The 18,940-nt window shown below is 63.4% G+C and overlaps 2 protein-coding genes across 4 annotated transcripts; one reads left to right on the forward strand and one right to left on the reverse strand.

Annotated features, from left to right (window-relative positions):
• The first annotated feature begins 547 nt into the window (after positions 1–547).
• LOC125133310 (tyrosine-protein phosphatase non-receptor type 11-like) lies at positions 548–13,036 on the forward strand. The gene is given in 16 exon segments (XM_047791418.1): positions 548–561; positions 950–1,153; positions 6,406–6,609; positions 7,628–7,825; positions 8,483–8,669; positions 8,752–8,871; positions 9,056–9,169; positions 9,317–9,413; positions 9,608–9,687; positions 10,035–10,190; positions 10,404–10,479; positions 10,482–10,531; positions 11,251–11,405; positions 11,516–11,583; positions 11,711–12,026; positions 12,200–13,036. Coding segments are annotated over 16 exon segments (2,094 nt in total). The 3' UTR covers positions 12,255–13,036.
• Positions 13,037–13,810: 774 nt separating this feature from the next.
• Positions 13,811–17,205, reverse strand: RNF223 (ring finger protein 223). 3 transcript variants are annotated; one of them, XM_047792408.1, is made up of 3 exons: positions 16,488–17,205; positions 15,408–15,616; positions 13,811–15,088 (listed from the first exon to the last, which is right to left on the reverse strand). In XM_047792408.1, exon 3 carries the CDS (start codon positions 15,078–15,080, stop codon positions 14,328–14,330), a length of 753 nt encoding a protein of 250 aa, XP_047648364.1. In that variant the 5' UTR covers positions 15,081–15,088; positions 15,408–15,616; positions 16,488–17,205; the 3' UTR covers positions 13,811–14,327. The 3 variants fall into 3 exon arrangements, with proteins under 3 accessions (XP_047648364.1, XP_047648363.1, XP_047648362.1); XM_047792407.1 differs by having other exon boundaries at positions 15,408–15,728; XM_047792406.1 differs by having other exon boundaries at positions 15,408–17,205.
• Between the last annotated feature and the right edge of the window lie 1,735 nt (positions 17,206–18,940).

The following is an 18,940-nucleotide window of genomic DNA, read 5'->3' on the forward strand; positions in this document are numbered from 1 at the left end:
TAGGGGCCCAGGCAAAGAAGGGCAGAGACCCAGGCGATCAGCCAGTGGGCTTGGTGGGGGCAGGAATAGTAGGAGGAAAAGCCTTGAGGTCCAAGAGGTGTTAGCATCACTTAAGAAGTGATGGCAGGTGGCAGAGGTGGGGAGAAGGTGAGGCGGCAGCCCAAGCTGCGACAGGGTAAGAGGGAAGACCTGGTTACCACGTGGACTCACACCTCCCGCCTTGGGGTGCCCTCCAGGACTCCGCGGCCGGTGGGACCTAGTCCACTCTATCCTCTAGCTCCCCTGGAGTGCAGGGAGCGCGACCCCTTCTCCCCCAGGACGGAAGCGGAGTCGGAAATGTTCTTGAAAGGAAACGACCCAAACAAGCGCCCTTGAGAACTAGTGCTTTTATCCCAACCTCCCAGCACTGCCGCGAGACCCAAAGATGCGTCGCCTTTAAGGGGCCTCTCGGTGGGCGTGGCGAGTGTGTTGTGGGCGGGGCTCCGGTTGCCGTGTCCTCAGTGGGCGGGGCTTCCTCTGTGCAGCTGAGCCGCCAGACCCAGCGGAGATGACTTCGCGCAGGTGAGCACCCCCCCGGTGGCCTGACGCTGGGACCCCAAGATATGCGCTTCGGGCAGATGGGGATGCGGGTGAGATACGACCCAGAACATTTCCTGTTCCTGGCCTGTGACCCCCCAACCCCCACCCCAGGCCTGACCTTCTGACACCTACTTTCTTCCACAGCCAGGGCTGGATACCCAGGTCCCCAGCCTCACTCAGGCCGGTGGAAAGGACTCTTTCCTTTTGGGAGGGAGGATGAGGCCTGGGCCTGGGTGGAGGTCAGAGGTACTCTGCCCCTAGGGGACAGATTGCGCCCTTGGGTGACAGTGGCTGGACCCTAAAGTAGCAGTAGGTGTCAGGTCATTTGCAGACTCTCTCTCACTCTCCTGGAATCCTTTGCCTGTTGCAGGCTCCCTTTTGGCCACCAGAGATGTGTTCCACCTGGCAGGGGCCCTCGCTACCCCAGGCCTGAAGCTGGGGGCATCCTGGAGGCTCTAGTCTCCCACTCTAAACATGGCCCCTTGGCCTGCAAAGACCAGCTCTCCCTGACAGGCTCTTCTCCCCCCAGGCCCCCGCAGGTCGAGCCAGCTTCTGGCGTCCACAAAAAGGAAAGGTGGGACGTGTGTGGGAAGGGACACTGGCGCTCACCCTACCAGATTCTCGCTCTCTGGGTGTGTGTGCACACACGCGTGAGCTCAGACTCTGGCTGGATGTGGATGTCAGGGAGGAGCCGCACAGGTGCGAGATGCATGTCACCACTTCCTAGTATTTGGCACATCCAGAATGCCACCCTCTGGGCCTGGGTGAGGCTGGGGGTCACAGGAGGGGTCACCCTAAGACCCTAGTGACCCCTAGATCAGTGAGGGGCTGAACAAGATCTGATCTGTGGGGCCCAAGGCAGTGCCTCAGCAGTGAGGGTCCCAGGACCCCCCCGGAGGAGTGTGGGGAGCCTGGCACAGTGGCCTCAGCAAGGTCAAGGGCCCTCTTAGGGGCAGGAAGAGTGGAAGTGGGTCGGATCTCTAAGAACCTGTCGGCTCGAGAGCCTGAGGCTTACGAGCAGCAGGAGGTCGGGAGGAGGGCGTTCTGGGTTCTCGTTGGAATGACCCCTCGGTCTCCCCTCGGCCTCGCTCTTACTTGTCCCCGGGCACAAAAAGCTACATCCACATCACGTGCATGCGACCTTGGGCCAACCTGGGAAAGCCCCGGGCGCGGCTCTGCCCTTCCTCACCAACCCTCCCGGCCCCACCCTGTGATGACCATCTGGACGGTCACTCCTCTGGCCCCTGGGTCCCTGCCCACATCCCTGTCAGGCCTGGGCAGGCCCAACCAAATCCCAAATAAAGCCCTTCCCCTCTAGGCCTTCCCCCCTCCCTGCGGCCCCTCACCCATAGCGCTGTGGTTTGTGGGTTAACGGGCACTGCCATCGGCACCACTTGCCCAGGGTCTCTGGTGCTGTGGGCAGGGCTGGGCATAAGTCCCGCGTAGTGCTGTGGTTTGATGTGTTGATACCGGTACCTGGGGGAGCTGGGTCCTGTGGCAGGGGGCCTACTGAGCCTCCTCAGGATCCCCCCTCCCAGGTTGGAGAAGAAAGCGTGCCTGGGTAATTCGGTTCTGCATAGACAGGAGAGAGCTCGGCTGAGGTTCCTCTGGGACCAGGAGGGACTGGAGGCCGGGGATGGAGATGGACACTGGATGGGCCTCGGAATTCCAGCCTGGGACCCTTCTCCACTGGTCCATGTGCCTCCCCCATCATGACGACCCCTTCCCCGCAGGCGTGTCCAGCCCCTGTATCATGTATGTGTAAGCAAGTTGACGGGCCATTCCTGGGAGTCCAGTCCCAGGGTTGGCGCTGTGCCATCTACAGATGTGACAAATCTACAGATGTGACACAGGAAGCTGGGCCACAGAGTGGCCAGTGGGTTCAGGCTGATCTCTCAGGTGAGCTGAGCTGTCCTTGGGCACCTGAGCACTGACAGGCTCCAGTTCCAGCACTCACAGGCTCCTTGAGGGGCCTGGGCTGTTAGACCTGTGGGGAGCTAGTGTGGCCTGCCCATGCCACCACCAGGGCAGAGCCGAGTCACTGACCTGCTGCTGGACACAGAGGGGGTGTGGCGATTGGAGATGGGGACCTGTAGCCTCTCCACCCGCTCCTGCCCCCCAGCCTAGGCAGCAGGTGGGCCTGCTGGACACTCGGCCCCACCTCTCAGCCCAGTTAGGGGGTGCGAGGCCTGCCTGGGTCTGGGGTTATGGGTGGGTGGAGCTGCTGCAACCATTCGGGCCGCCCCACCCCTGGAGATTCCCACCTGATACCCAAGAGCAGCCTGGGGGGAGGAGAGAGGGACAGAAAGTAAGAGTTAGGGTCCCCGAAAGGACAGTGTGGCCTTTGCCCCCTCTGTGGTTTGATGCTGGGCCTCCACCCTTTCCTGTTGCCCAGACACTCCGGGCATCACCCCTCTTGGACCAGAGTCTGAGGCTGCCGGGGACCAGGGAAGGGCACATCACAGGATGTGGTTCAGCAGAGTGGGTGGCCCCGGGGTCCAGGGGGTCAGAAGCCTTTTGTAGGGTTCCAGTCCCCCCCACACACACCCCAGGCAGCATGAGGCCATTGCCCTTTTCCTGGTAGCCTGCCCTGCTCTCCCATACCGGCCCAGAGGTCCTCCTTTGGCAGCTCCTCCCCCAGGAAGCCCCCCTGGCAGCCCCACCTACAGGACGTGACCAAAATTGCCCTCAGGTCTGACTCCTCTGGAGCCAGTGTGGTAGGGAGCTTGAGACCCCAGACCTACAACGTGCTCAGGAAGTACCTGGCTGGTGGTGTCCCTCCTTCTCCCACGGGCAGGGTGGATGGGAGCATTTAGTGGGCCCTGGGCAGGTCACCTGAGCGCCTGGGCCTCGCTGAACCAATACGTGGACCCTGGGTGCCATCAAGGTCAGAACGGAGCCTGCCCTCCCTGGGGCTTATTTGGTGGTGAGGACATGAAGGAGGGGGCGGGGGGGACGAGTAAACAAAGAAGCCTGAATACATCCATCTGCAGGTGTCTGCTCTTGCAGGTGCCACACGGGGAAGGGGGCAGTGATGCAGCTGCATTGTTGATTTGTTGGGTGGGGGGACTCTCAGGAAATGATCAGGAAGGGAGCCATGCCCCCTGGGGGCCAGTGGGAGGTGACCAGAGGAGGGGCAACGGTCAGTGAACAGAGAGATGGAGGATGGGGGAGGGGCCTCTGATGGTGGGACCATGAGCCCTGGGAGCGTCCTGAGGGCCACCGAGGGCCCCTGGAAAGATTTGCGTGGCCCTGGTGTGCATTTTCTGAGAGCCCCTCTGTCTGCCATGGCTCAGCTGAGGGTCAGGGATGAGGCCGGAGGCCTGGAATCAATTCCGTGGTCCAGGCAAGAGCCAGTGGGGCCCTGGACCCAGGGTGGTAGGAGAAGTTGTTAGTTCTGCGGCGTTCAGATTTCAGGAAAAGAGGGCGCGGTGTTGAGAGTGTGCAGGAGTCTACGGAGCAGGGAGCCAGCAGAGGGAGGGAGGCAACCCCCCTCCCAGAATGAGGGCCACATAGAGGGCTGGGGGCGCGTTATCAGAATTTTGAATTTTGGAGGGAGTTCCCACTGTGGCTCAGTGGTTAATGAATCTGACTAGGAACCATGAGGTTGAGGGTTCGATCCCTGGCCTCGCTCAGTGGGTTAAGGATCCGGCGTTGCCGTGGGCTGTGGTGTAGGTCGCAGATGCAGCTCGGATCCTGTGTTGCTGTGGCTCTGGCGTAGGCCGGCAGCTACAACTCCAATTATGCCGCGGGTGCGGCCCTAGAAAAGACAAAAAAAAAAGACTTTAGAATTTTGCAGATGTTAAGATAGAGATGCCATTACCTTTCCAATAGAGATGCTCAAAAGAGTTGGTCTCTGGGCTTGAAGCTTGGAGGTCGAGCGAGGCTGCAGGTAGGCGGTGTATGCACGCGGGGCACAGGTGGGGGCCCCAACACTGTGGGGTCAGAAGGAGGCAGAGGAGGACCCTGGCGTGTGAGGGGGGAATACAGGCTGCGTGGAGAACTCCCGCTGCTGAGACCAAAGCCAGTGAGGGTCTGAGCGCCTCCGGCAAAGATGGGCTGTGTGGACCATGCAGGCAGGCCAGCTCTTCCTGTCGTGGTGGAAAAGTTTCTCTCCTGCCCACAAGCGCCAGCCTGGCTCTCAGCAGGAAGTGTGGCCACTGTGACTTGGGAACTGGATTGTGATTCTGCTGAATTTTAATCCATTCTTGTGCACACCTCACACAGGCTACAGGCTGCGTGTCAGGCAGTGCAGTGCAGGCTGAGCACAGACGGCTCCTTGGAGGAGGGTGTGAGGCGCTGAAGGCCCAGGCAGAGGGGGCTGGGGGACAAGGCAGAGCGAGGAGCAGAGGGGCCGGAGGAGGTGGGCAGGCAGCTCTTACATGAGGCGAGATCTGATTCCAATTCTAGAAAGATCTCGGTGGGGCAGGATGGCCTTGGGTCAGCTGTGGGGGCAGGGCAGAGACTGCCCAGGTTCCAGCAGCCCCCACAACATTTGTGCCCAGGTTTTGACTGCAAACAAGTGGGCAGGGCCTGGAGGGCACAGGCGGGGGGGCGAGGTGGAGTTGGGGGTCCTGTGGTGGACGAGCCCCCACACCAAGTTGTCTGTGCAAGGAGCCAGGGACATACCTCTGAGCCCAACGTTCCAAGCCCTCGTGCAGTGACCCTTGGCGACGCGGTGGGAGACACAGTGTTGCCATGGAAGGCCAGCACCACACTGGGCATTGTGCAGGGATCCTGCTCGGAGACTCTCCTGAGCTCCCCCAAGAGTGGGATTTAACCCCAGACCCAGAAATTCCTGTCCTAACAGGGGGGACACAGACCGAAGCCACCAGGATAAACAAAACAGCAGTTATGATCTCAGATGTGGGCTCACGGGCAGCCCTGATGAGGCTGCCCGACCTGTCACCCCATCTCATGGGGAGGCTGTGAAGGACAATCCCAGGGCAGTGGCGGGTTCGAGTCCCACTCAGCCTGGACCTCCAGCTCTGGCCCTTCACCAGCACCTGTCTCAGCCTGGACTGGGCCTCAGACTCAGTAGAACAAATGGTGTTCTTGGGCCTTCCTGACCCGCGACTGCCAGCCACCCTGGCCCTGCCTCTGGAGCAGCCCGGCTGTCAGCTGCTCTCACCCAACACCCAGCCAGCATCCTTTCACGTCTGCATTCCAGGCGCTGTTTCCGACCCTGGCCACGCGCACTGCGCAGAACAGTGTCTGCCTTTGTGGGGCAGAAAGGCCAGCAGCAGGCAGACCACAAGCCCACACCTGTGGAGTATGTGTCAGTGAGGTGACAAATGCTAGGAAGAAAAATAAGCAGGATAAGCATCCAAGAGCGAAGTGAGAGGGTCACTCAGTCACATCAAGCCCGTGTGGGTGAGCAGCTGGGCGGGGGCGCAGCAGGGCATGGATGGTGGACTGGGGGCTGCGGGCTGTGCCCTTGTCTGGGAGGTGCTGACCGAGAGGGTTCCTCACCGGTGGGGGGGGGGATGGGGGGATGGGAGGGGTCGTGGAGGTGGGAGGGTGGGACTGACAGGGACCCCTGCCAGGCTGTGAGTGGAGAAGGGGACCCTGGGTGGCTGTGGGACACCCTGGTGGGTGGGGCGAGACCTCAGAGGGCACAAGCTGAGGTTCCTGGTAGTGTCTTGTGGAGGCACTGGCAGGGTCTGCCCTGCCCACCCTCCACTGTGGGGAAGTTCTGCCCATTTGTGTCCCCAGGACCCCAACCCCCACCTTCTTCCCCACAGACCCCAGAACCTGCTGTCACGGCCAAGGAAGGCTGTGAGCTCAGGGCGGCCCACAGCAGGCATGGCAGGCACACCGCGGCAGCGGGAATGAGGGCGGGTGCGGTCGGGTCCAGCCAGCATGGCCCTGCTCTCTCGCACCACCAACTCACTGTCCTCCTTCCAGGTGGTTCCACCCCAACATCAGCGGGGTCGAGGCGGAAAACCTGCTCCTGTCCAGGGGCCAGCACGGGAGCTTCCTGGCAAGACCCAGCCAGAGCTGCCCAGGTGGCTTCACGCTGTCCGTCAGGTGGGTGGGTGGTGGGGCCAGGCACGAGGGGCCCCAAGAGACCTCACAGGGTCCAGACAGCCTCAGCGGGAGACGCAGCTGGGGCTCAGGCTCCCCAGTCCTCCCAGAGCGCTGGGGGCAGCCTTCTGGGCAGTGAGGACCCCTGCAGGGCTGGATGCGGGACATCAGAGTTCAGGGTAGGGGCAGGTGGCTGGCATTCCTGGCCAGGTGGCCTCCAGGCAGGAGGGGCTGCTTAGAAAAGCCTTCAAGGCAGTGGGGCATCAGCAAGACCTCCCTGGCACCCTCTGAAAGGGCCTCAATGCTGTGACCGAGATCCCGTCTCCCGGGGTGCTGCCTGCTGCCACCCTCTGCAGGTCTGGCTGGAGCCCAAGAAAAGGCCATTGTGCAGGGAGGATGAGCAGGAGGGGCCGTGACCAGCCAGACCCAAGTCCACCCTAGCTGAGGCGCATCATTCTAGGGTCTGGGGAGAGGGCGTCCCGAAAGGGCTCCAGATCTTTCCAGGTGTTCTGCTAAACCTGAGGCAGCAGGTGGGACTGAGGCTGGCGCTCCAGATGGACTTCCCTTGCCTTGGAGGGACATTCTTCCAGGGGCATTCCAGGCCGCACTTTGACACTTGGGAGAAGCCCAGCCCCGCGTCGTCTGGAACGCCTGGGCGGGTAGTCTGGGGTGAGGCAGGGTCTTTGCTGAGGGGCTGCCCCCACCTGAGCCTCCAAGCCCAGGGAGAGTCAGGCCTGTGGTCCCAGGCCCAGTCCCCGCGGCCCGAGGGGCAGTGGGCGTGGGGTGCCCACCAGCTGGTGGTGGGGGTGGGTGATGGACCCTGGCTGGACGGGGAGCTGCAGAGGGAAGGGCCTGGCCATGGCCGTGACTGTGACTGTTCCTGGCAGGGGGATGGCAGAGGTGGAGACCTCCAGGCAGGAAAACCCCAGGGAGTGTTCCCGAAGCTGAGGGTGGTGACGGAAAAGAGGCTGGGTGGTGGGAGCAGGGCCCCCCACGGTGTCTGGTGCACGGGCCCTTCCAGGCGCCATGACGATGTGACCCACATCAAGATCCAGAGCACAGGCGACTACTACGATCTCTACGGAGGGGAGAAGTTCGCGACACTGGCCGAGCTGGTGCAGCACTACACTGGCCAGCACGGGGGGCTGCTCCGAGAGCGCGGCGGGGCCCCAGTGGAGCTCCGGCACCCTCTGGGCTGCCAGGACCCCACATCAGAACGGTAAGTGGCCGTGTCTCTGTCTGGCCTGGCATCTATGTGTCTGTCTGCACCCATGTGTATGTGAGTGTCCGAGGGGCACAGGCTGCTGGGCATGGCCTCTGGGTGTCGTCTGCCCCCCAGAGTCCAGGACCGGCCTGGACACATCTGGGGCAAGGCTGAGGGAGTGTCTGACACGCCCACCCTGGGGTTCTGGGCCTTCCGAGTGCCAGGCAGCAGCCACAGGGGTGAGAGTGCAGGGCAGGGGCTCTGCAGCCAGTCTCACCCCTGCCCTCCTGGCTAGTGACTTGAGATGAGCAGGTTCCCTCTCTGCACTCAGAGGCCTCAGTGAGCTGCAGCTGGGGGAAGCCAGGTGGGGCTGGTCCCGGCAGACAGTCCTGCCCCTCCTTGCTGAGGACCAGGGTGCCACCTGGTGGTCACCCTATGGCACTGCAGGGCCCTCCTGTCCCACCTGCTGGGGAGGGGGAGAGGCGGAGAGGTGGGCCTTAGGGCGGGGCCAACTGAGGCTGGCCTGGCTGGGGGTGCTGCTTGGTTACCCAAGGCCTGGGTGGGTCTGTGTCTCTTAGTGACTGTACCCCAGAGCCTTAGGCTCCATGTAGGTCAGTGACCCTTATCTGGCAGGCCAGGGCCCCCAGTCTCATCTGTACTGCCCTGGGCCAGGTGGTACCATGGGCACCTGTCTGGCAAGGAGGCCGAGAAGCTGCTGACAGAGAAGGGGCGGCCCGGCAGCTTCCTGGTTCGGGAGAGTCAGAGCAAACCTGGGGACTTTGTGCTGTCGGTCCTCACACAGCTGCTGGACAAGGCGGACTGCCAGCCATGGGTCACTCACATCAGGATCCACTTCCAGGTGGGAGGGAGGCAGCAGCCGGGGTGGAGGTGTGGCTCGGGGGCGAGGGCATCAGCCAGGCCCCTCACTGCCTCCCTCACAGCTGGAGGGGAAGTATGACGTGGGAGGTGGGGAGCAGTTCGACACCCTGGGAGATCTGGTGGAACACTACAGGAAGAGCCACATGGTGGAGAGGTCGGGGGCCATGGTGCACCTCGGGCAGGTATGCCCCCCGGCACACGAACCCTGGGGTTCAGAGTGGGCTTCTCCCCCTGGCATAGCCACGCCCAGAACATAGGGCACCAGGCTGCGCTGAGGCAGGGTGGCCGAAGGGAAGGTTCCGAGGCCAGAGTGCCATGGGGTCCGCTGGGCCCTGCTTGGCTGGAACACGCACCTCTCCCTTCCAGCCCCTCAAGGCCACCAGAATCAAGGCTGCAAGCATTGAGAGCCGCGTGCAGGAGCTCAACAAGGTCATGGATGCCAGCGAGAAGGCCAAGCAGGGCTTCTGGGAGGAGTTTGAGGTGCCAGCCTGCTGCCCACTGCCCCCCTCTCAGACCCCTATCCTCTGGGATGTGGCGAGTGGGTGTGGGTCAGGGGGTGGGTATGGAGGGCTCTGGGGAAGGGTCAGAGTCTTGGGCTAAAGCAGACCCCCCCCCCCCCCCCGCCAGCTGCTGCAGCAGCAGGAATGCCGGCTCCTGCATCCCCGGAGGGAAGGGCAGCGGCTGGAGAACAAGCCCAAGAATCGCTACAAGAACATTCTTCCATGTGAGGCGGGGGGCCGGGGCTCCACCACCACATTCACAGGCCCCTTCTGCAGAGGAGCCCAGGGGGTGGAGGTAGGGGTCATTGCCCCTTCGTGCCTTGTCTCCGCTCACCACAGGTCAGCGGGCAAGGAAGCAGACGGGGTCCACAAACACCCCCTCCTTCCTGGAGACCTGAGTGGCATCTTCCCTCCCCAGTTGATACCACCCGTGTTGTGTTGCATGACGTGGACAAGAATGTGCCTGGGGCTGACTACATCAATGCCAACTACATCAGGGTGAGTGTGCATGGCCAGCTGCATGCGTGGCCCTGCAAGGAACAAACACCAGTCTTCCTGTCCCCTTATTATGAGCCTGGAGCGCCCGCTGGCCTCTGTTTGTCTGTGGACCTTGGCAGGACAATAGATATTCAGGGGGAGGGGTTGTGGCAGTGCCCTAGGGTCCCCAGAGAGGGCCTCAGAGCCTGCTGGACTAAATATTGGTCCTAAGCCCCTCCCCAGCCTAGAGTGGGAGGGACTTGTGTGAGCCAGCTGAGCTAATTTGCATATCATTTGCATCAAATGCATTTGTCCTCTGGCACTGTAATTCCTGGAAATGCCGGGCAGCTGACCCCACCTCCTTTCAGAGTGACCCAGAAGAGAAGGCAGGCCATGGACTGGGCAAGTTGTACATTGCCACCCAGGGCTGCCTGCAGACCACGGTGGCTGCCTTCTGGGCCATGGTGCACCAGGAGAACACCCGTGTCATTGTCATGACCACCAGGGAGGTGGAGCGAGGCCGGGTAGGAGCTCAGGATCGTGTTCCCCTCTTTCTCCCGCTGTGTGCCCAGCTGCACCTGTGCTGGCTGGTGCTGGCCCAGCCTTGCTTCTTCAGTCTTAGGGATTCTGGGGGGGAAGGGACTTTCCCAGAGAGACCCTGTATGCCCCACAGCACCGAGGGGCAAGGGCTCTGGTGGTCTTCCACCATGGCTGATGTAACGCACCCACCCTTCCAGAACAAGTGTTTCCGATACTGGCCAGAGCTGCATGGCAGCCAAGGGTACGGCCACCTGTGTGTGCGCAACAATAGCCCTGGGCTCAGGGCTATTGTGTGCGGGAGCTGCAGGTGTGGCAGCCAAACCAGGTGAGCCTGGAGGGCAACGGGACATGTTGGGCCAGGGTCAGAGGGGTCGGGAAGTCCCCAGGTCTTCACTAGGATGAGGCAGCCCTGTGCTGGCCCCGCCTCCACCCAGCCCCACTGGCCTTAGTGGCTTCCATGTCCCTCAGCCCAGTGGGCACAGTGTTCCCAGGCAGGCAGGTTCTCAGCTCCTGTTGCCTGGCTCCAGGTGGCGTCCTACCCACACCTGCCTCTCGCTCTAGTCCTTCCCTGGGCCATCTGGGTACCTGTGGCCTTCTTTGGGTGCAAGTGGTGCCTATTTCTGTCCCAGGCACAGATCCCTCCAGCCAGTCCCCTTTGTCCAACCACCTTGGGGGGGTGGGGCTCCTGCAAGCCCCTGCATTTGGCCCTTCCCAAATAGAACTCACTGTCCAGGGAAGCTTCCCCCACCCCCGATGGTCTTTCTTCCCTTACCCACTGCGCCTGAGCCACCTGGGGCCATCTGGGGGTCCCCCAAGCTTTGAATACCATCATTTCCTCCCACTCCCTCCTGCTCCTGGGCCCTGCGGGACATTCCTTCTGGTAAACTCCGCTGAGCCACGGCCCCCCTCCTCCGGTTCATTCCCTGCGCCCCTCCGGCCCGAGAGTCACGGCAGCGCCTGCTCCAATCCTGCCACACTGCGGTCCGGCCCTCCTGGGATCCGCCCAGACTGCCGGGCTGGAGCTCACCAGCCTGCCCTGCCCAGGAGGAGTCGCAGCGCGTTGTGAAGCACTATCAGTACTGCAGCTGGCCGGACCATGGAGTCCCGGCCGAGCCTGCCGGCGTCCTGGGCTTCCTGGACGAGGTGAACCGGGCGCAGAACAGCATGCCAGGGGCCGGACCCGTGGTGGTGCACTGCAGGTGCGAGCCGGGACAGGGCGTGGTGGGGCCAGCGGCACAGTGCGACTGGGGAAGGGGTCAGAGCTTTGTCCCATCAGCTGGCCACAGGCCTCCCTGGTCCACCTCCACAGCGCGGGCATCGGACGCACTGGCACCATTATTGTGATTGACATCCTAGTGGACATCGTTCGCAGGCAGGGTGAGCCGCCCCAGGCCCACCCCTCCTTGTCCGCCCCTCCCTCCCATCTAGCCCCGCCCCCGCCATTGCCTGGCCCCGCCCATTTCCTCTAGCCCTCCCACCCCCTCCTGAGTGCGCTCGTCCCCAGGGCTGGACTGCGATATCGACGTCCCCAAGACGATCCAGCTGGTGCGGCGACAGCGCTCCGGGATGGTGCAGACGGAGGCGCAGTATAAGTTCGTGTACCTGGCGCTGCAGCGGTACATCCAGGGAGAGCAGCTGCGCCTGCGCGAGCAGGGGGCGGGGCCTGTCCGGGGCGGAGCCAGCGCGGGCATCACCATGGTGACCAGCGGCCCCTCCCCTCAGCGCGAGCCGCCTAAGGAGCACGACTCTCTGAACGTGGGCGCCTTGCCAGCCGACCGCGGCTGTAGCCTGGGACCCGCGCCGTCCCCGGCACCCGAGGCGTGAGTAGGTCGTCGAGGACCGGGGCGGGCGGAGTCCGGACCCGGAGCGGGGAGGCCTTGAGGGCGTGGCCCCGGGCGTGGGGAGGCGGCCCCTCCGAGGCCTGGGGGCGTGGCCCAAGGCGAGGGGGCGGGATCTCAGATGGGCCCCAGCCCAAGCACGTCTCTACCCGCAGGACCCCCGAGGCCTCCGGTCGCGAGTACGAGAACCTGCTGGGCCTCAGGCCGTGAGAGCCCCGCGTGCGAGCGCCCTGAGTAGGGCTGGAGCCGCGCGAGGAGACGGGAGGCCAGCAAGGCCGGCCCTCACGTTCCTCCGAGGGACTGTGTTTAGGACTGCAGACCGGCGCCCATGCCGGAGCGCGCGGGGGAGGGCGCCCAGGCCTGCCCCTCAGACCTGCCCTAACCCGGCCTGCACGCCCAGAAATGGGGAGGGGCGCTCAGGAGATGTGTTGCTGGCCCTCCAGGGGCTCCCAGGTGAAGGTGGAGGAGGGGAGGCAGGGCTGCTGTTTGTCTCGGTGTGGTATGGGAGGCCACCAGTGACCACCTGCATGGCGCAGTGACCACGTGTGACTTTGTGTGAGTCACGTATTTGAGTGTCACGGCCTGTATTTGGCACATGAGCAAGTGAGTGGCAGTCTGTGCTTGACCAGACTGTAGTCACTGGCGTTTGTGCCCCCTGCCCTGCATCCTGTGCATCCCCCTGAACCCCTTCGGAGCTGCTCCTCCCCCTGCCCACAGCCATGGTCTGGGATGTGGCCCAGGCAGTGGCTCAGTCCCTGCTGTGTCCAAGCCTGGCCCAGACCATCACATTGCCGTCATGTGTGGATAAATGCTTGTTGAACGAGGGAATGTGTGACGTGCTCCTGTGACCATATGATGAGGGTGAGGCTCCATGTGTGCATGACTGGTGTGTGGCACTGTGATGTCACTGACACGTGGCCCATAGTTGCAGCCTCGTGTCACAGATGGCCCTGTGGCCCCTGTGGTATCCTCAGTAAAATGCCTTATTCTCAGTTCTGTGTCTTTGTTGGGGTCTGGGGAAAGGGAGCACATGGGGCCCCATAACGGGCCCCAGCTTCCCCAGGGTCTTCCTGGGCCAGAGGCCCAGCTGGTTGGAGCAGGAAGTCCTGGGCTTTGGGGTGAGGGATGAGGATGCTGAGTCCCATACCAGCCAGGACCAATCTGGTGGTGCAGGATTCCTGGGGCCCAGAGCAGAACTGGGCGGGGATGGGGTGGATGATATTGGCAGGACTCCTGCCAATCCCTCGCCACACTCGCTTCGCCAGCCAGGTGTGGCCCAGGGAGAGTCTGCTGGAGGGACCCGAGGCCTGTGGATCTTCAGAACGTGCTAGTTGTCACCACCTCCACTTCTGTGCACCCTGAGGCCTCAGTTCCCCTGGGATTTGGGGATCCCGTGGGCCCCCAGTCAGGGCTCCTGGCAGGGCTGTGGGGCCATGACTTCTGGGGGATGCAGCCTGTGTGACCACGGTGGGGGATGAGGAGGAGGGCTGTGGACCAGGCCAAGGCCCATCACCGGTCCTGCCTACCCAGTGCTCTGGGCCCTTCCCCTCTCCCAGGGGGCACCTCATGGCCCTGGGGGACAGCCCATCCACAGCCCAGAGGGGACAGGTGTTGGATCCTCTAAAACCCGGGGCTGCTGGGAGTCCAATCCAGTGGGGGTGTCCTTTGGATGGAGGGTCTTTGCGACAAAGGCAGACGGAGGGCCTTTCTGGAGGGAGGGGCTTAATGGTGCAGGAAGGAGGACACACAGAGTGAGGGCACCTTCCTAAAGTGGGTACAAAATAATTTATTTAACACTGTACAATTCAGGAGGGTGGGATGCGCACCAGGGGCCTGGGCACCCTACCCCTGCCCTCTGTTCCCTGATCACCCAAGGGAAGGGGCCAGCCCCACCTGGGCAAGGGAAGGAGCTGTGGTGAAATGTGAAGAAAAAATGGAGATGGAGAGCCTCCTCCGTTTTCAGCAAGGGGCTGGTCCTGCCGGCCATTCACAGTGTGTACAGGGAGGGGCCTCACCAAGCCGTCTCTCCTGGGCCTCCGTTTCCCCATCTCCATGATGGGAGGTGGGGACGGGTCTTAGGACCCATAGGAACCTGTGATTCTCGGGAGCTCAGGGGACCTTTTTGTCCATCCCATACGACCCAGCCCCAGAGAGGGAGGCAAGTGAGCCCCGTGGGGTAGGGAGATGCTGGGGCTCCTCCAGAATCCCGGGCAGGACCCCAGACACCTGCTACACCTGTGACCCCAGTGGTGGGCTGGGCATCCACACGTGGAGCTGGTGACCCTAGTTGTCAGCCAGGGACCCAAATGAGTAGGTCGTGGTAGCAGTGGTGGTGGCAGGGGGCCGGGACAGGCAGCGGAGGCTCCCCGTCTTGAGAGCACACTGCACGGGCCACAGCACCACGCAGAAGAGCACAAGCAGCAAGGCTGTAATGAGCGCCACCCGTCTCCAGTCCCCGCAGCGCGCCCAGCAGCGCGCCAGGCGGCCCCGGTGGCGGGCAGCGCCCAGGGTAGGTGTAGGCACAGGGGGCTCAGCGGGCTTGCTCAGGCCCACATCTACGCTGATGAAGCCAGGCGCTGCCAGGCCGGGTGCGGAGGGCTGCGGGCGGCAGCATAGCTTGGTGCCCTCCAGCCACACAGGCTCCTCCCGCCGCAGGTGCGCCGGCATCCTGGCCTGCAGCTGGCGGCTGGTGCGCAGAGCAGGGGCCCCAGCAGCAGGCACAGCCGTGGGCTGCCGGCAGAAAGGGCAGGGCATCGCCTCGCCACCCGGCCGGCCTGAGGGCTGGGCGGCCGCCAGTCGTGCCAGGCACTCCAGGCAGAAGACGTGAGTACAGGAGAGCTCCTTGGGTGTCTTGAAGGTGTTGTCGTAGCCCGAGAAGCAGATGGAGCACTCCAGAGGGGAGGCCACCTTCTCTGAGCCAGGGGTGCCCGGGGACCTGGGGCTGCTCGCCGAGCTGGGGGACCTGGGCACTGTGGCTGTGGGGCTGCTCCTGCTGGAAGGCGGCATGACCGGGTGCCACACCCGTGGGCCTGACATGTTCTGGGCTGTGGGACAGAGGTGACCGTGAGTGACCTTGCCTGCCCGTTTCCTACAAGTTCAGCCTGTTGCTCTCTCCCTGTCCCCACCTATTGCGCCAGCCCCCAAAGATCCCAGGAAGGACACTGCCCATCTGTGGGCCTCTCCGCGAAGTCCCACCTGTCCCTGGCTCAAGGTCTTTCTGCCCAAGTTGTAACCCTGCCCTCCCTCCCTCCTCACACGCCGAATCAAGGGGGGGAACCCTGGGGGGGGGCACACCAGGGCAGATTTGAGGATGGAGCCCGTGGGGCCCACTGCTCATCAGACCCTCCCACAGCCCTGTCCTACCTGGCTGTGCCACTGGTCAGAAACAATGGTGATGATGACAACGGCCCACAGCAGTACCGTTTACACCTGGGCTCTGCCAGGCTGGGCCCTGCTCACGTGATCCGCCACAGCCGCCGCACGGAAGACGCAGCTCAGAGGGACCTAGGCTCTTGCGGGGTGTGGCTCCAGGTCAGGCGAAGTGGGTCTACCAGGGATCCCAGTGTGGGCAGCTGATTGGTTGGGGCACACTCAGATTTCAGTCAGTTGTGTGAGGGTGAGGGCCGGGCTAGGTGGTGTGCAAGTTGGGAGTCAGGATCTGGGAGCTGGCCTGAGCTGGTCGGGCTGCAGGAGGTGGGAAGGGCCTGAGCAAGGGCGGTGGCTGTGGCCCGAGAAGTGGGTTTGTCTCCCAGCCACGGCCCAAACCTGCAGGGCCAGCTTGTCTGGCAGGTGACAACGGCCCTGAAATGCTCCTCAGCCTGCAGCCCAGGGAGCAGGAGGCGGACAGGCCCTGCCGTCCTCTCCAGGCCGGCCCAGCACCTGAAGAGTCCCTTCGGCCACAGCTACCAGCCAGGAGGCAGTGGGATGTCCCCACCTGACCTGTTCCCTCTCACAGGAGTCCCTGCCTCTATCTTCCTGGGGAGGCTCAGGTGACCTGCCTGCTGCCCCTCCACGGAGCCCAGGTCTCCACCCCAGGCGGCCATAGGGGTCCGAGAGGGGGTGACTCGCCCATCACCTTCCCGATGGAGCCCAGGAGGGCCCCCAACAATGACCCGAGCCTGACTTGGTCCATCCAGGTGGGCTGGTGCAATGACTTCGCAGTGACATGCCACGAAGGCTCAGGTGTCTCCTGACGGTGACAACACTGTGTGATGTCACGGGGGCCTCTGGCATCTGGGCATGAGATAGCGCTAGGTTTTGGTGACAGCAGTCGCCGCAGGCTAGGCAGCAGCCTCAGCAGCATCCGGGGGACTGCAGGCTGTCGTCCCCCAGCCAGCGCACCCCGTGTAACCGGTTCCTTGGCACTAGGCCCCACCCGCCCAAGGACTTGCCCCACCCTGAGCTATGCAGGTGAGAGGTGAGGGCCAGCTGAGCTGGGCTTACCTGGTAGCTGAGGTCAGTGGGACCTAGGCATGACCTCTCGGCTGGCACAGCCAGGCTAGAGCTGTGTGCTCTCTCGTCCCAGTGGTACTGGCTCCTTCTCCCCCGGGGCAGGCCAGCCTATGCTCTACCTGGCAGGTGTTCCTCTCCAGGGCCAGCCACCAGCAGCTGTGCCAGGCAGGTGGGGCACAGGGGGATGTGTGAGCTCCTCCGGGTGTCGAGCGCTGTTCCAGGGCAGCTGGATTCTCTGGGTGTGGGCTCCTGGCAGGTGTATTTATACGCTCGCCTGGATCTCGCTGGCCAGGGGTGCGGCCTGGGGCGTCTGGGATTGGCTGGCCGCCTGTCCTCTCCCTGGCAGGCTGAGCAGCCGAGGGCGGGCAGTCAGAAGTGAGAGGTCAGAGTATGGGGTGGCATTGGGGTCACTCTGGGCAGGTTTGAGGCGGGGACTGGACCCCTGCCCCTCCCTCTTCTGTGGCCGCTGCAACACTGGAGCCTCCCCTCCAAAGACAGATTTGCTCCCCAGCCCTGTTCACATTGGTGGTACGTGAGCTCCTGGGTGGTCCTCCCAGAGGGTGCCTGCAGGGAGCCCCCTTCACAAGCTCAGCTCAGTTTGTCACCCCCGTCCACCTATGGCCTCACTGATGCCCTCCCCCAGAGGAACCCCAACCTCAACCATGTGGCCAGCTACTCACAAGCACGGCCCCCCCAAACCGGGCTGCTGTTGCCCTGCCCACCCCTCCCCACCTGCAGCCCTTGGGGGCCAGGAGGGAGTTCCCTGATCTGGGTCCAGGGAGGGAGTGAAAGGTCAGGGCTGGGATCGCCCTTGAGGGCTGAGGACAAGTCAGGGACCAGACTGGCCATAAGAACGTCCTTACACAAGTAGGGCAGGGGCTCCTAGGATGTGCCCACCCAGCCAGGGGATCCGGAACTCTTCCTGGGGTCTCTGGCAGACCACAGGACTAGCCCGTGCAGAGGTCTGGCTGGGGGCTGGCGAAGAGCCTGAGGGCTGAGGCTGGGGACAAGGATGGAGCATGAGGGGGCTGTGCTGGAGGGGCCTGGGTTCTAGCCAATGGCACAGACTGTGACTGCCCATAGCCTCACTGCTCCTGAGAAGTCCCAGCCACTCCCCATCTGACACCTGACACTCCAAGCCCCCACAGTTACAACAGGCTCCCCCACACACTGTGGCTTCCCTGCCTCCCGGCTGTGCACAGTGCCTCCATGCACACCTGAGCCAGACTTGGGCTGGCGGCCCCCCGACTCCTGGGCAGGGGCCCAGGACCTGAGATGGGACCTCAGTCATGAGCTGGGGGGTGGGGACATTGGGCTTGGTGAGGCTTGGAGCAGGAGGCCACCCTGGTGGGGGTTGGCCCACCTCATCCCGCCCACTTGGTAGGTGCCCACTGACCACCTCAGCAGGTTGTCCACAGCCCTAACATCACTAGGAGCACTGAGGGCCAAGAGAAGTCAGAGGCCAGCAAGTGGAAGACCCTACTGCCGTGTTAGGTGGTGGCTGCCCAGAGCAGACTGCCTGGCCACCGGACTCCAGGAGGAGTGGCCACAGCGAGATGGGAGAGGCAGCCAGGCCTACGCTCAAAAGGAGGCAGAGGGGCACCTGTGCTCAGGCAGGGGCCAGGGCTCCCAGGTGCTACCCGGGCAGGGAGGCGCCTCAGTGACGAGCTTGACAAGGGAATGAGAGCTGAGGGCTCGGGGGTGGGGCTCAGAGGCGGGACGGAGACGGGAAGGGTGGGGGCACAGAGCATGGAGCCACTGTGAGGGCTGGGCAGGGCCATGCATGATGGGGCTCTGGTTCCCATGGGCACGGTGACTCGGGGTCACATGCTGCCTCCAGGAAGTGTCCTCAGTCCTCTGAGAACAACTTCCCAAGGGTTTCTGGGAATATCCGAGCTCTGAGGTCACTCTGAGCTCCTCAGTGGACAGTCAGTGCCCAGAGGCAAAAGGACACGAATACCTGAGGGATGTGCCATCTGGGGTGGTGGCCAGTCTCAGTGCACAGCATCCGGCTGGCACACTTGGTCGCCAGGCACACACCCGCTCAGTCTCTTGACAAGGGAAGGAGCAGCTGTGCCATGTGCCACGTGGGCTCCGTGAGTGGGTAAGCGTGTTCACCAGCTTAACTCAGGTGTGAGCACGTGTCCGCGCAGGCAGGAGTGTGCCCGTGAGTGAGGGGAGCATGGCTGCTGGCGCGTGACCCCAGAACTAAGACTCACTGGACTTGGCAGAGAACAAAGCCCTCGGCAACCACCCCATCCTGTCATGGCTCTTGGATGTGGGGGCCTGCACTCTGAGGACACCCGGGAGTCCTGCACTGGACATATAAGTTGTCCTTGGCCGGACAAGCAGAGGAGAGGACCGCAGCCTCAAGGCCCACCCTGGCCGTGGTCCCCCCACCCCCAGGACTGGGGACTGAACTGGCTTTGAATCCCAGAGCCCTG

This window comes from Phacochoerus africanus, chromosome 8 (assembly GCF_016906955.1).
Source record: "Phacochoerus africanus isolate WHEZ1 chromosome 8, ROS_Pafr_v1, whole genome shotgun sequence".
NCBI classification, from domain to species: Eukaryota; Metazoa; Chordata; class Mammalia; order Artiodactyla; family Suidae; genus Phacochoerus; species Phacochoerus africanus.